Source organism: Aristolochia californica, unplaced genomic scaffold, assembly GCF_029961685.1.
Source record: "Aristolochia californica isolate CCGP_79_NKW_82.1479 unplaced genomic scaffold, dmAriCali1.0.hap1 SCAF_14, whole genome shotgun sequence".
In the NCBI taxonomy this organism is placed as follows: Eukaryota; Viridiplantae; Streptophyta; class Magnoliopsida; order Piperales; family Aristolochiaceae; genus Aristolochia; species Aristolochia californica.
The window spans coordinates 27,018,200-27,033,010 of NW_027181815.1; the positions used below are offsets into that span (position 1 = coordinate 27,018,200).

Genomic DNA, 14,811 nt, shown 5'->3' on the forward strand with positions numbered 1-14,811 from the left:
ATTGCCTCCATGCATGCCTACACACTAAACCTAAAGAATATTTTTCGGATTTTGAAGATAGGATTCTTCAAATCATGACCCACTTCAAGCAATTAATAAAGTTTGAGATTTCCTACAATCTACGAGTCAAACCAGTTGTACAAGCCATTTCCTTAGTGTTGCAACCAAAAGGGGTGGATCAGCCACAATTCACAATCTAGATTTCCCCTCATAACTAGTTGTGCAAGCCATTTCCCAAGTATTACAACCATAAAGGGTGCATCAGCCATCATTCACAATCTAGAATTCCCCTTGACATCATGAATCACCTACAACAAATCCAATAGAGGTATCTGACCAAAGAGCACTCATCTTGATCTTCTCATGTGTCAATCTCACAAGTAGCAAGTAGATTACCTTATAGTTTGTTTAAAGGTCGAACCCCACTCACTAGCTAACAAATAAATTTGGTTGCTAAATTTTTGCTTAGCACAAAAATGGCACCACCATAGGGCATGTGCATGACACTATGTTGGTTTCGTGGCATCTTTTTTGGTCTACCATATCAATGTATCTATCGATGCTAATGACTTTTGGTAGCATATGATTCAAGACATCTTCAAAAATGCAACCCATAAGATAACGAATAACAACTGCAACATTGGTTATATTTGCACCTCCAAGTCAAGGTTCTTCAAGGGTGGAATATTAGTGGGCAATCATAAGGGTAGTTTGCTAAGTTGATATAAGGGGCAATTTAGTTAAATAGGTATAAGTGCGTAAGAAAATTTAGAGTATAAGTTTAAGGTTAGTTTAGTCAAATAGGAGAGAATAATTGTTGTCTTGTAGGGTAGGTCTCTAAAGTAGAAACTACCTACTAAGACTTTAAGAGGGAGTTACCTAAAGTTGAATGTTGTGATCATCTACTTAATAGAATAGATTAGATGACTAAAGGGGGCACTAAAACTTGTTTCAACTCTCCACCTCCCCCCCCCCCCCCCCCCCCACACACACACACACACTATTGGACCTTCCCTGTATCTTTTATAGGATTTGAATCGATATGTTAATAACCACCCAAGTCTTCATGCTAACTAACTAAATAAAACATTGAATCATGTGAACATTTTTGTATTTTATTACATCAATGAATAGTAATGATTGCAATAGCGTGCAAGCTATAGTTACTTGTTTGCTTCAGGTTGCTCGGGTGAATAAAAGAGGAGAAAAAGGTAGTTTAAATAATTAACAAGTAATTTTACATATTTTCTTATATTTAAAGAAACTCATAATTGATACCTCATGAAAATTTGCTGTTGAAAGTGCATATCTAGTGAAAATATTATCTTGATCCTAGATTTTGTGTAACTTACCAAGTTTTTCCACCTAGCACAATAAGCATACATGGTTATTTGACTCAAAATGTAAAAGAAAAAATGATGTAAATTAAATATAAACATTAAGACATCAAAGAAGTAAATTATAATAAGATATAGACATATAAATTTGAGAAAAAAACGTCTCTATAGTTTTAAAGATATATAGCCCATAAGCTTCTCTATGAAAATAAAGCATAAAGCATGGGATCTATTAGGTTACACATGAACTTAGGACAAAGTTCTCCCCACCCTCCAATTGACTATGAAGAGGGAAGGACATTCTACTTTGACAATCTAAGAAAAGGGAAGGACAAAGTGGAGGCCCCCACCCTTTTTTCCCTATCTACTTCTCTTTGAGAATTTTTTAGGGTGAGAAGGCTATAAAATAGAAAAGATAACTCTTCACAACCCCATGTCTCAGTTCAAACATTTTAGCCCAATTACATTAATAAGCTTTTATTGTTGCTTAACATTAACTAACTCATGTGCAAGTGTCATTCAAATGAAAATTTTCCTTCTTCAACCTTCAAAGTTCTCATTTGAGGGCGACAAACTCCTCTCCTCATCTTCATTCCCTTTTGACTACAATGATATGGAGGGGATTCCTTGCCATCTGATGGGGAGTAGGAGATCCTTCCCCTCTTATTAGAGAATGATAGTGGGAGAAAGCATCACCACCCTCCCCTTTTCTATATGGTGAAGCCCTTGCCACCCCTTTGTCATGCCAAAGTTTTGCAAGGCAAAGGGATGGGCATGATCTAGGGCTCCTATCCTCTACTCTAGTTTATAGAAGTTTCATAAATGTAGGGGAGGGGTGGGGCTTTGTCCCACTAGCAAAAGGAATGGGAATGTCTATGGTTCTACCCCCTCCATTATGTAGATAATGGAAAATTCATGTGCTATGGCAAGTAAAGACTATGGATTTTACAGAGCAAAAGAATCTTCTAGCACCTTATCCACCTGATGGGTGGGTCTATATTGTGACATTGTAGGAGACAAACAAAAAACCACAACTTGAGCACAATAACCCTAGAGTCATTGTCTCATCCAAAAAGTGGGTCCCAAAGAATAAGTTGTTAGTTACAAGTAGACAAAGAGACAAGTTGGATGAGAGTTGTGGTCAATAGATAAAGGAGAATCCTTTGTGGGTCTCACTTATTTGAACATATCTCATATTTGAGAAGAATGTTGGCCCCCAAAAATGTCCTTTGCTACAAAAAATGTACTCAAGTATGTCACATGGGCCTCAAATGTTCAAGCTTTAGTTGCATTCCCACTTAATCAGCCTTCTTAGATGTAATGAATTTGAATAGACAAGTGAACAAATTCTTGTGTGAAACTTGTTCCACAACATATTTCACTTAGCCAGCCTCTTCATGCTTCAAATTGTCGTGATATGTGATGCATGAGGATAGATGCACCCACCGGTTGGTATATCGAAGAACTGATATTTTAGGTACCCAAAAATCTGAAACGTATTGGACGTATTGTTGATGTATCAAATGTATTGGGTCGTGTATCGGATTACATATTATAGGACAATATAGGGTAATTTTTTAAAAAAATTAAAAAATCTTTGAAAATAATGAAAGGTAGTTAGTAAAAGTAAAATATCTAACTTATATTTTAGATTAATTTATATTTTAAATATTTACATAATATGTTAAAAAAGTTTAGATGTATTAAGACAATTAAGTTGTAATAGATATCATTTATTAATTAGTATTTATTAGCAATCCATATTATTAGATATTTACTAAAATTTTAATGTGGCTCTAAGACTTAGTATAATATTAATTTAGTATCCACAACTCATTTTAATTTAATTATTATAAAACTAATTTGACATAATATTTTTATTATTTCCAAAATATAAAATAATAACTTAATTTAATTTATAGATTTATAATATAAAAATTACAAACTAATATTAGAAAATACGAAATCATAATCCGGTAAAATAAAGATAATAAAAAGAGAAATTATTTCAAAAACTTAGGCATAGTCATAGATTAAAGAGTTAAATGAAACAATTATCAAAAACTTAGTTGTATTCATACATTAGAGATATGGGTAGAAATTTTTGTAAAAGCAAATGAAAAAGTGTTTTCTTTTTAATTGGACCCCGATTATCATATGTGAGTTTGACTCAAAGTGCTAGTTTATATAAGATTTAGATTTTCATAGAAATTCTAAATCCGTATAAATGAGGCAAGAATGGTATTTGAAGTTAAATGATGAAATTGTCATCGAATTTATCCTCATAACCAAGTCCCATCTAAAAAATCTTTAAATGACATAAATATCAAATTTAGAGTTCTCTTTTCATAATTCATGTTCAACAAGCTATTGGATTAGTTTTCATTCAAGATATAGCTCAGCTTGGAGATTACACTCCTTGCTCAAAGTTCAAGTGATCCTGGGTACTAAATTTGTTTGAGTCTCATCGTCTCAACATTTGAATACAAATTTAGACTTTCTTTGGGAATCCAAATTTGTTCCACCCCATTAAACCTTGATCTTTTAGCGAGCACTCAAATACATAATGGCCTAGGGTTTTGTATTTGTGACATAATGTTGTGACCTTTATCATACTCATCTTATGAAAACTACTCAATTTTTTTTTTCTAGTCTCATAGACTTTAGCTCCAAGTTCCTCATTTCTCACATTTTTTGTTTCATAATCTGATTTATGGAGGAGTGGTTTTTCTTAATATTAATGTCTCTAAAGCATGAGATAAATATGAGGTTTTTCTACCGGCTAATTATTTGTGAGAATTTAGCAATTTATTTTCTTCTACTATTTTTAAAATCCTAACACATAGTTTATGATTTTTATTTCTCAGTTCATGAATGTTTGAATAATAGAGTTTATGTCGGTCACATTTTGATATGAACATTTCATTTTCTTCCTTAAGCTCTTCTGACTTGGATGAACAATTAGCTTTCAAAGATTAAAATCCATTTTTTAATTTCAGAAGTTACCTACTTAATTTCTTATTTTCACTATATTTTCTTGTAAGGGAGGATATGGATTTATTTAGTAGTATTAATATTTCTTCCTTGTTTGATTCCTCAAAACTATCATTCTTAAGTGTTTCATCTCTATATGAGACAATTTCTCCAACAAAGCATGAGTGTCCACATTTCTCAATGTCTACATTATTTCCAAAAAAAAAAAAAAAAAAAACTATTTTGCTTGCTTAGCATGTAGAATGAAGTATGTAAAACTTGAAACGTCAGGAAACATGCAGAGAACTTGGAAATATAGGCAAAGGAGGTTGATCGATCATACCTTTTCATTTATCGATCAATCATTGCCCAATGGCTATATTTTTTTAGTTCTTATGATTATGGCATCAATCAACCACTTTAAAGCCCTTTACAAATTTTGTTGATAAATCATGTTTTTATATTTTTCTCAACAAACACTACATAAAATCAATCATGCTTTATGTTTTATAATTCTTGGCTAGCAACATTCTGTATGATCAATCATGCTCCATAAACAATGGTCGATCATGCATGGTAAGTCATGTCTAGCTACAATCAACTGTTATGTGGATGATCGATCATGCGTATTGGCAGTGTATGTAACAAATCTTTAAGCACAATATAAGGCAACTTCTAAGTGAATAAAAGGTTCTAAAACATTTATATATGCTTGAAAAAATAATTTTCAAAAAATACTGCATGTCCTAATGCTCCAAAACATACTTTTACTTGAGAATTGAAATTTGTCTAACTAACCTCTTAAATAGTTAGAGGTCTTGAAATTTTTCTATGACACTCTGAATCTAGATCTTTAAGTCTTTAGGCTTCCTCTTCATGTAAGTTCTTCTTCATAACAATATTTCTTTAATAACATTTTTCCTTCGGACCTTGATTTGGTAACTTGATTATTCATTGTATTATGGAGCTTTTGTCATAAACTACATAAATTTGTACTTACTCATTTTGTTATTAGTAAAATAATGAAGACCAATATGATTTTACTTTGGTCTAACAGTTCTTAGGTGGAGTTTAGAAAATTTTCCAAGTAAGATTTGTCAAATATGATAGGATAATATGCATGTGCATATGGGGCTTTATTTTTAAAATGTGTATGTCATCATAAAAGAAAGGGACAATGCTAGGAGGATAATGGGTCTTAATATCCTTTTTCCACCGAGTTTTGGATAATGAACATTTGTTCTAGCCATGTATTTTCAGTTATTGTTTTGGATAAGTTTTTAATACATTTGTTGGTAGATAGGGTCCAAGACTACACGACCAAGGAAGACCCACATATCCAAAAACCCATAAAAAGAAGTAAGACCCATACATCCAAGAGATATAGAAGACGAACTCAAGACCCACAGATAAGGAGAAAGCCCACATACAATGATGGCAGGATGGTAAATAAAAGGTCATCTCCTAGAGATGACATTGATGTAATTAGGTTAAAGTTCTAGGGTTTAAACCCTAAACCCTAAGTTCAGGGGTATTATTGTAATACAATAGTTTTATTAATCTATATATAGAGTTTCATGGGGAGAGTTAGGACATCAAGTTCGTAATCCCTTCTTCCTCTGGTTTTCTCCCAATGGGTCTCTCTCCCTTTTCCTCCAAGCTAAATCCAAGGAGTCTTGAAAATCAACATGGTATAAGTTTTCATTAATCTATAAATGTTAAGCACCTAGCCAATACTACCCAAAAGACCGGCCTGTTAGGAGCGGAAGACATAGGTACTTAACCCCAGGACCATAACATCACACCCCACCTTCGCTAGCCGACGACCACGGTGGCGCAACGATACTGGGCCAACCGGGTGGCCTACTCTAGCGGCGGCCTACTCCTAGTGCCCCTTCGCAGTTCTCCAGGTCGCCCCCTCAGCTAGGTCGCCCCGTCTGAACCTACTAGTAATTTTAATCCAGCCTTTGCGCGCCCCGGGACTCGAACTCACGACGTAAGAGCCCGCTCTGATACCAAATGTTAAGCACGTAGCCAATACTACCCAAAAGACAGGTCTTGAAAATCAACATGGTATCAGGGTCTTGAAACCGTTATTTTTCTTTTTTCGATGTTTTTTTTATAGTTGTTAGAATTCAATTGTTAGATTTTGTTGTTGGTCAGATTTTAGAATTCAGGACTCGTCAGATTTTCTTTTCTCATATCGATAGTTGGTTTTTTATAATTGCTGGAACTTCATATATATTTATTTATTTTGTTTTGTTGTTCGTTTTCTACATGATGAAAACTACGGTTTTCTGCATCTGGGTTTTTTCTCTGCTTTTTAGCTTGAATGCAACTTGATCCTGTCAACCGGACCCGTGCAGTATCCTTCTGCAAATAACTTCGGCGACATCGAGAGAGGTGAAAACACAGAGATCCTCTTCCTTGGCATTCTGGCAGCGTATCTTTCCTCTCTGGCTGGCTTATCTCTCGCAATTGTCTCTGTCTGCTCGTCTGGTTTTCTCTTACTGCAAGTCGTCCTGTTGTCATCACTATTATTCCGCTGCTGCTACATTGCTGGAAGATTATCCCGCTAGCATATGATTCTTCATTCTGAAAACAGCAATGCAGAACAAAGCATGCCAGCCGTAGAAATAATCCGATTTCAGAAATTTCGTCACTGACTCTCATCCTCTTATTACGATGGATTGATTTTCGAAAAGTTTCCTTCACTCTGATGTTGCGTATTTCTGGAACAGCTCATCCTTCTTTCGTTGCGGCTTATTATTTTCCAGCCAGCCAAAAATTCGCGAGATTATTTGATTATGTTCTGATTGATTTCGAGAGCTCAATCTGCGGAAGCTTGGTTGCCGCTTTCAGAGGATGAAGACACCGACTGATTGATCTTGCCGTGATTACTGTCCGAAGACGCTGTCTCCCTCATTTTCTGTTGTCCCGCGTTGTTTGGAGTCCAGCGTCGCGAGGAAGATGATGTTTCTAAATTAAAACTACCAAGTTAGATGATTTGTTTAAGAAGCTGTTGATTTCTCAGCTGCGTTGTTGTCCCGCTCTGTTCGAGAGCCAGCTGCCTGGGGAAGAAGATGTTATATTTCCCGATTAAAGGAGTTCCTTTTACAAAGCGCTTATTTAATCCAGTGCCGGTTCTGCCAACCCGGACCAGTCCGAGTCAACACAGCGAACCCGCCAAACCGAGCATACTTCTGTTGTGCCGAGTCAACCCGAGGGTCTTGGTTCTGTTTCGACTGAACCAACTCGGTCCGGGTGAACCTGGTTTGTGTCGACTCAGTGAGTCAAATCAGATATGACTCACTCATTTTTGCTTCAGTATACTTGTCTGGACCAAAGCTTATACATATTTCTATAGCGACTCGGATATATGGATCTACTATTTGACTCGGTGCGACTCGGTAATTTTTTTCTAGCTGGATTATTATTTTAAATAATTGACATATTATTCCTTGGTCAACATATTATTTGGTACAAATATTTGCATTAGATTTTTTTATGGGTCAATTTTATAAGGATTATTTTGGTTCGTGTTATATGGGCCCAAACCCATTTCAGTTGCTACTAATGTGTCTCTTTGGATGAAACATTATTATTGAAAAAGAGGAGGCCTCAGTACCTTTTCTCATACCATAATTTATATGAATCTAAAAAATATCATAGTTGGGACACCATGAGAGTCGGTGCCCGGATTGGGACACCATCATTTATGTAACTCTAAAAAATATCATGGTTGGGACACCATGAGGGTTGGTGTCTGGATTGGGACACTATGATAAATAAGCCCACTTCCCCCCATTATTGTCATTTATTACTACCATTTGAGAGTCGTTGTCCTGTGGAGGAACACGGTGGTGGAGGTGGACACTTTAGAGCAATGTCGATAGATACACTACCTACAGAAGACGGAGTGTGCCCTACCTCCAACATGAGTTAAGACTAGAGTATGGAGCAATGTCTTAGCGGCTAGGAGTGATTTTACTCTCACTCATATTATGCCAGTTGAGCCTCATGAACGAGAGCACCAACGTGAGGGGGAGTGTTGGAAGATGAACGCATATTAGAAGATGTGTCATTTTATAAAAAAAATAAAAAATTACACATCATTTGCAATAAGCTGGGAGTTCATGCTGTTCTCTCACCCCTGGTTTGAGGGGGAGTGTTGGAAGATAGGGCCCAAGCCTACACGACCAAGGAAAACCTACATATCCAAGTGTATTAGAAGATGGGCCCAAGAGACCCGTATATCTAAGAGATATAGAAGACAAACTCTAGGCCCATAGATCAAGGAAAGGCCCATATGCCCATATACAATGATGACAGGATGGTAAATAAAACACTAAATCTTAAGTTCGGGGGTATTATTATAATACAATAGTTTCATTAATCTATAAATAGAACTTCAGAGGGAGGGTTAGGACACCAAGTCCATAACATTTTCTTCCTCTGGTTTTCTCCCAATAGGTCTCTCTCCCTTTTCCTCCATGAGCTAAATCCAAGGAGTCTTGAAAATCAACAACATCTCAAGCCCCCTATAACACGTCAAACCAATGGTAAAATTATGCTAATCTTCATTATTTTGACAATAACAAAATGAGTAGATTGAAAGTATGCTACTAACAGTGTTATTAGTATATGTTAAACACATGCCTACTAGCACAAATTTCTGAATGCATGCCTAAACTTAAATGAAGTAGAAACTTGAAAACTTGAAGATCTAGAGTCAAGTTACATAGAAAAATCTCTAGAACACTAGCTATGTAAGAGGACAATCAACCAAATTTAGATCTTAAGGTACTTAAGAGTAGTGAAGCTTTAGGGCACGAAATATTTTAAAACCATGTTTTATCGATGCATAAAATAATTTATAATTGCTAAAACCCCAGTATAACCTATGTCATGTTTAAAATTCAAATTAGTACTCTGGCATATAACATGATTGGTCAACCTATATAGGCTTGATGGATCATCCAAAATCCAGATTAGTAGAACTTGTAAAACATGATCAATCATTGGCTTAGGAATGATCGATCATATAGAATATTGTTAGGAAGAGGTTATAAAACATGGTAAATCATATAAAATACTGCTTGGCTAGTTCTAAAAAACATGATCAATCAATCGATGAGGTATGATAGATCAATGAGTTTTTTAAAAGGTCAAAAACTCATTGATTGATACCTTAATCCATCAATAGGCTTAGGGAACTTAAAAAATATAGCCATTATTTATAGTTGACCGATCATACTTTTTCATTTACCAATCAAAAAATTTCTTCATCCTCTCTCAAATTGATTGGCATACTTAGCAATTTTAGCTCTATTATATATCCTCTTATGCTCAATGGATTGGGAGCTTAGATCTCTCTCTAGGAGAAGGTTGTTTGTCTTATAGGAAAGGTGTAAGTTTTTTTTTTTTCACTCTTGTGTATATTCACTTCTTACTATATGAGGTATTCTAAAACCTTAATCTATAAGGGAAGCGCTTACAAGAGCTAGGATCTAGTTGTAAAAGATCTCTTGGGAGAGATTTGTCTTGTGTAGTTGGGTATTACATTTGACTTAAAAGAGTGTCAAAATCTCTTTTGCATGTAAATTTCATCTAAATGAGATTATTAGTGAAATTTTTCGGAGCAAGGGTTTTTAGGTGATGACTACCATTAGGAGAACATCGAGAATAGAAAATCATTATCTCCTTGTTCATCCCTTCAATAAAGCTATCGGTATTGTTAGGAGACTGTTGGGATCTCTTCCTACAATCAGTAGAAGATCTTCCAGAATTGGATTATGATGATGTTTTGCCTCTTCATTGTTCCTCATTTGCAAAATCAGTACTAGAGTGTGGGGAAGGGATCTCTCTAATTGCATCATCATTGTCCATTTCAGCAATTAATGCCCCTACCGGTACATGTACAAGGTCGTCACCGAGTTCAACATATGTTTGACTTGTTGTCCACATGACTATGGAGTTTCCAATAACTAAAGCCAACTTGTTATATTATGGGCACACTTCCTGTCTATATTCATTGGCATCTCTATGTTCTTACAAAAAAAATAGTGTTAAGGTTAGGGCATAAGCCATAGGGATTAGGGTTAGGATTAGGATTAGAATTAGGAGTAGGACATAGGACTTAAATAAAAAACAATTGAAAATCCTAAACCCTAAACACAGAAAAATTGCAATTTCAATGAAACACAAACATTAAAATGCAATTAGATTTTCAATTAAAATTAACTTTAATAAATCATCCATTAAATTTCTATTATAATAACCCATCATATATTTTGAATAAAAAATTAATAAAAAATTATATACGACATTACTTTAATTAAAAAATTAAATTAATACAAAATTTCAATAAAAAAATTAAATACTAAGATTTAAATCAATACAAAAATTCAATCAACACTCCAATTTTAATTAAATACATAAATGCAGTTTGGACACAAGTGGCAGTTTGGCTCGGGCAAAGTTGTGCTTTCCGCCGATAACTCGTCGGACCCGATTTTTTTTCTCCCGACGCAGTCATTCTTCTCCCTCTCGCACCCGCTCTCGTCTTTCTCTCGGCACCGTCTCCCTTCTCCCTCTCGCACTCGGCCTCCCTCTCCCTCTCCCTCTCCCTTCTCCCTCTCGTTCTCGGCCTCCCATCGTGCTGCACCCTCTCGCTCTCGGTCTCGGCGATTTTTCCTCTCTCATCTCCCTCTTGGTCTCCGCCCGCAGCAGCGCTGCCGCTCCCCCTCCGTCCTTCCTGCCCTCTACGTCGTATTCGACCTTCCTCTCCTCTAGCCTCTACCTCTTTTTTAATATTTTAATCTGAAGCTCAATATTTTAATCTGGAAAAGTTCAGATTGTTCCGAGAGTGAAGATTGAGGTAGTTTTTTTGCGAGCTTCTCTGTTATCATTTCCTGTTCGAGGTTTCTTAGGGTTTAAGATTAGACAAGAGGGGAGATTTCCGCAGTTTAGACACTCTTTGAAGTTTAAACTTCACATATCCAGAGCGGGAGAAGTACTTGTGAACTTTTTGGCCCTCACCCGTTGAAAATTGATCTTAACTTGTGTTTTCTCTCTCCCTCTCTCTTTCTTTGTGGCTTAAGGGAAAGGGAGAAAGCGGCATCAAGAAAAAATTGAATTTTTGAAGTTTTGATGGCTTGCGTTGGCTACAATGTGGGGGTTTTGAAGTGGTGCCCATCAAACGACGCGGTGAAAAACCCATCTGGATATCGCAATGTATTTATCAAGAATCCGGCTTCATTCTCCCTTTACAAAAGCCATAGGGCGTCGAGCTCTCTGCCATTCTTAAATTGTGTTAAGTCTCGTAGTCTATCTCGGCCGGGTTCATTAGTGGAAGCTTCGGTGAATTCAGACAGAAACCTTGAACAGTCTGATTCCCTCAGGTGTGGGAACGATAGTCTTTCTGGTAAGAACCCTGTGCTTTATGGTAGTTTGTTTCTTCTTGTTGCTTCTAGTTTTTTTTTTTTTTTTTTTTATTGTGGTTATTATTTCTATCCTTGTTCCTTCTGGTTTCGTTGATCAGACGACCACTTGTTTACTCTTGTCTAAAGTTAGCAAGGTTGAAGTGAATGATATACCCATTTATGAACTTTTTAAGTTGGCTGTATGGTTTATTTGGTACCTCTGTTCTTCCAATGTGATTTTACTTTTATGGATGGTGCTTCTCTGTTTCTTTTGTTACTTGATTATGCTGGCCTCTTGAGAAATGATTCTCTTACTAATTTTAAAAGTGCTGATTCATAGAAGCAAAATTGCAGGTTGTAGTGAAGCTTGTTATTGCAGCAACTTCAGGTTTTTGTTGCACTAATCCGTTGTGTCGAATACTGTTTTCTTCAAATTATTTGTTGACTATCTGTGTATTTGAGATATTAGGTTATACGTATGTTGAATCATCGTTATGCCTCTTAGTTTTGATAGGTCTTGTGCCGCTCTGAGGTGGCACTGTCGGCTTGTGAGATTGTACTAGAACAACCATTTACTGGTGACTTCTTGCATTTTACAATGAAGTAATGTCTTATTCTCCAAATTCAACAAAGCATTGTAGGATGCATGAACATTAAAACTGTCACTTTTTTATGCTTAAATAAATAATGATGGGGGTGTAATGTATGACATTCCTTTTGTAGAAGAAAGGGTGGTAGCATTAGTTATTGGTGGTGGGGGACGAGAACATGCACTTTGCTATGCCTTGCAGAGATCTCCATCTTGTGATGCTGTCTTTTGTGCACCTGGTAATGCTGGAATTTCTGAATCCGGAAATGCAACTTGCATATCGGACCTAGACATCACTGACAGCTCAAAAGTGATCTCTTTTTGTCGGCAATGGGAGGTTGGACTGGTTGTTGTGGGTCCAGAAGCTCCTTTGGTTGCAGGTCTTTCTAATGATCTTGTCAAGGCAGGGATCCCAACTTTTGGCCCATCATCAGAGGCTGCAGCTTTAGAGGGCTCGAAGGATTTCATGAAGAAGTTGTGTGACAAGTATGGAATTCCCACTGCAAAGGTTTTCTTTCTGCGCCTATTTCTTTTGAGTTTTTCTTCTTTATTTTTCGGGGTTTATTTCTTTATCCCTTTTTTGTGCTAATCTTGCAGTATCGAACATTCACAGACCCAGTGGAAGCAAAGCAATACATCCAGGAGCAAGGTGCACCTATTGTCATTAAGGCAGATGGATTGGCTGCTGGAAAAGGAGTTGTGGTTGCTATGGGTTTGGAACATGCATTTGAAACTGTTGACTCCATGTTGGTGAGGGGCGTTTTTGGATCAGCTGGTTGCCGTGTTATTGTCGAGGAGTTTCTTCAAGGTGAAGAAGCTTCTTTTTTCGCAATAGTGGATGGTGAAAATGCTCTACCTCTTGAATCTGCACAAGATCATAAACGGATTGGAGATGGAGATATGGGTCCAAACACTGGTGGAATGGGGGCATATTCACCTGCACCTGTATTAACTAAAGAATTAGAAGAGGAGGTGATGAGATCAATCATTCTTCCAACAGTAAAAGGCATGGCTGCCGAAGGTTGCAAGTTTGTAGGGGTCTTGTATGCTGGGCTTATGATTGAGAAGGGATCTAGATTGCCTAAGCTCATTGAGTACAATGTCCGGTTTGGAGATCCAGAATGTCAGGTTTGTAATGTTTGAGAAATGTCCCTTAATTGTTTTTGTTGTTTTTCTCCTTCTTGTTTTGCTTGATCAGCATAAACAGTTTCACAAAGTGCTGAACCTTGGCATTTCGGACCATTTCCTATAATTTACCATAATCTTTGTTCTTGTCCACATCTCTACGGATGCCTTCTTTATTTTGAATTTAGTGGACTAGTATTTTGCCTATAAAGATTCTCCTGTTTTCCCATTGCCTATAAAGATCACTCTTGTTTCTGCAGCCCATTCACTAATTTATGATTTGCTGTTTCTATTGTTTTCAATAGTTTGTCTCACGGATTGTTTTTTATGTTTAAAATTTGATGCAGGTTCTAATGATCCGATTGGAGTCTGACTTGGCTCAAGTTCTTCTTGCAGCATGTAGAGGTGAACTAGGAGGGGTGTCCCTGGATTGGTCACCAGGCTCTGCAATGGTTGTTGTGATGGCTAGTCAAGGCTACCCCGGAACCTACAAAAAAGGATCAATAATAAGGAACATCGATGAAGCAGAACTCGTGGCCCCTTCAGTTAGGGTATTCCATGCTGGTACAGCATATGATTCCGACGGTAATTTTATTGCTGTTGGAGGGAGAGTGCTTGGGGTCACAGCAAAAGGAAGGGATTTGGAAGAAGCTAAGGAGAGAGCTTATAAAGCTGTTGAAACTATTGACTGGCCAGAAGGTTACTATCGGCGAGATATCGGTTGGAGGGCACTTCCTCAGAAAAAGTTTGGCAGTTGGTGGTGATAAAAGATTTTTTGTTGTGAATTAGCTGCATGTTTGCAATGCTTTTCAGTTATAGAGAGACAAATGACAGGAAAACTGTAAAATCGTCTAAAGGACCAAATAAGGCAGAACCTAGTGCTGCTGTTAAAAGAAAATAAGCTCAACTTAAACTTCAATTTCCTTCCAGGGTTTTGAATTGATCTTATATGATTCATATGCAATCTCAGGATACCCCAGTTACAGTTTCTCAGGGCATTAACCCTTTGTCCCCTTCAGAAGCATTTGGTTCAGTCTTTGAAGGGCAGTCTTGGAGAGGGTAGTGTGGAGTGATAGATGAAACATGGGCAAACTTCCATAAATCCTCATGAGTTTCCTTGAGGTTTTCATATATTTCCATCTATTTTCACTTGAATCAATCAGTGTGTATCTATGTGCATGGACATGCACCAGTTTTCACTTATAATATGAAGTGGGTGCATATGTTAAAACTTAAAGCTCTCATTTAATTATGGGCGGTGAAAGTGGGCAGAAGTATCAGTTTTCCAATACGCCCACTGGACTTTGTGGAGCGGCCTGAGAGGGTTTGTTATCCAACAAAAATTGGTCCAAAAAGGCTAGGA

At 36.8% G+C, this 14,811-nt stretch overlaps 1 protein-coding gene across 1 annotated transcript; it reads left to right on the forward strand.

Annotated features, from left to right (window-relative positions):
• Nucleotides 1-10,848: 10,848 nt before the first annotated feature.
• On the forward strand, nucleotides 10,849-14,367 carry LOC137949928 (phosphoribosylamine--glycine ligase). The gene is made up of 4 exons (XM_068796177.1): nucleotides 10,849-11,736; nucleotides 12,458-12,831; nucleotides 12,921-13,451; nucleotides 13,796-14,367. The coding sequence occupies exons 1-4, from the start codon at nucleotides 11,463-11,465 to the stop codon at nucleotides 14,210-14,212; spliced, it is 1,596 nt and encodes a 531-aa protein (XP_068652278.1). The 5' UTR covers nucleotides 10,849-11,462; the 3' UTR covers nucleotides 14,213-14,367.
• Nucleotides 14,368-14,811: the final 444 nt, after the last annotated feature.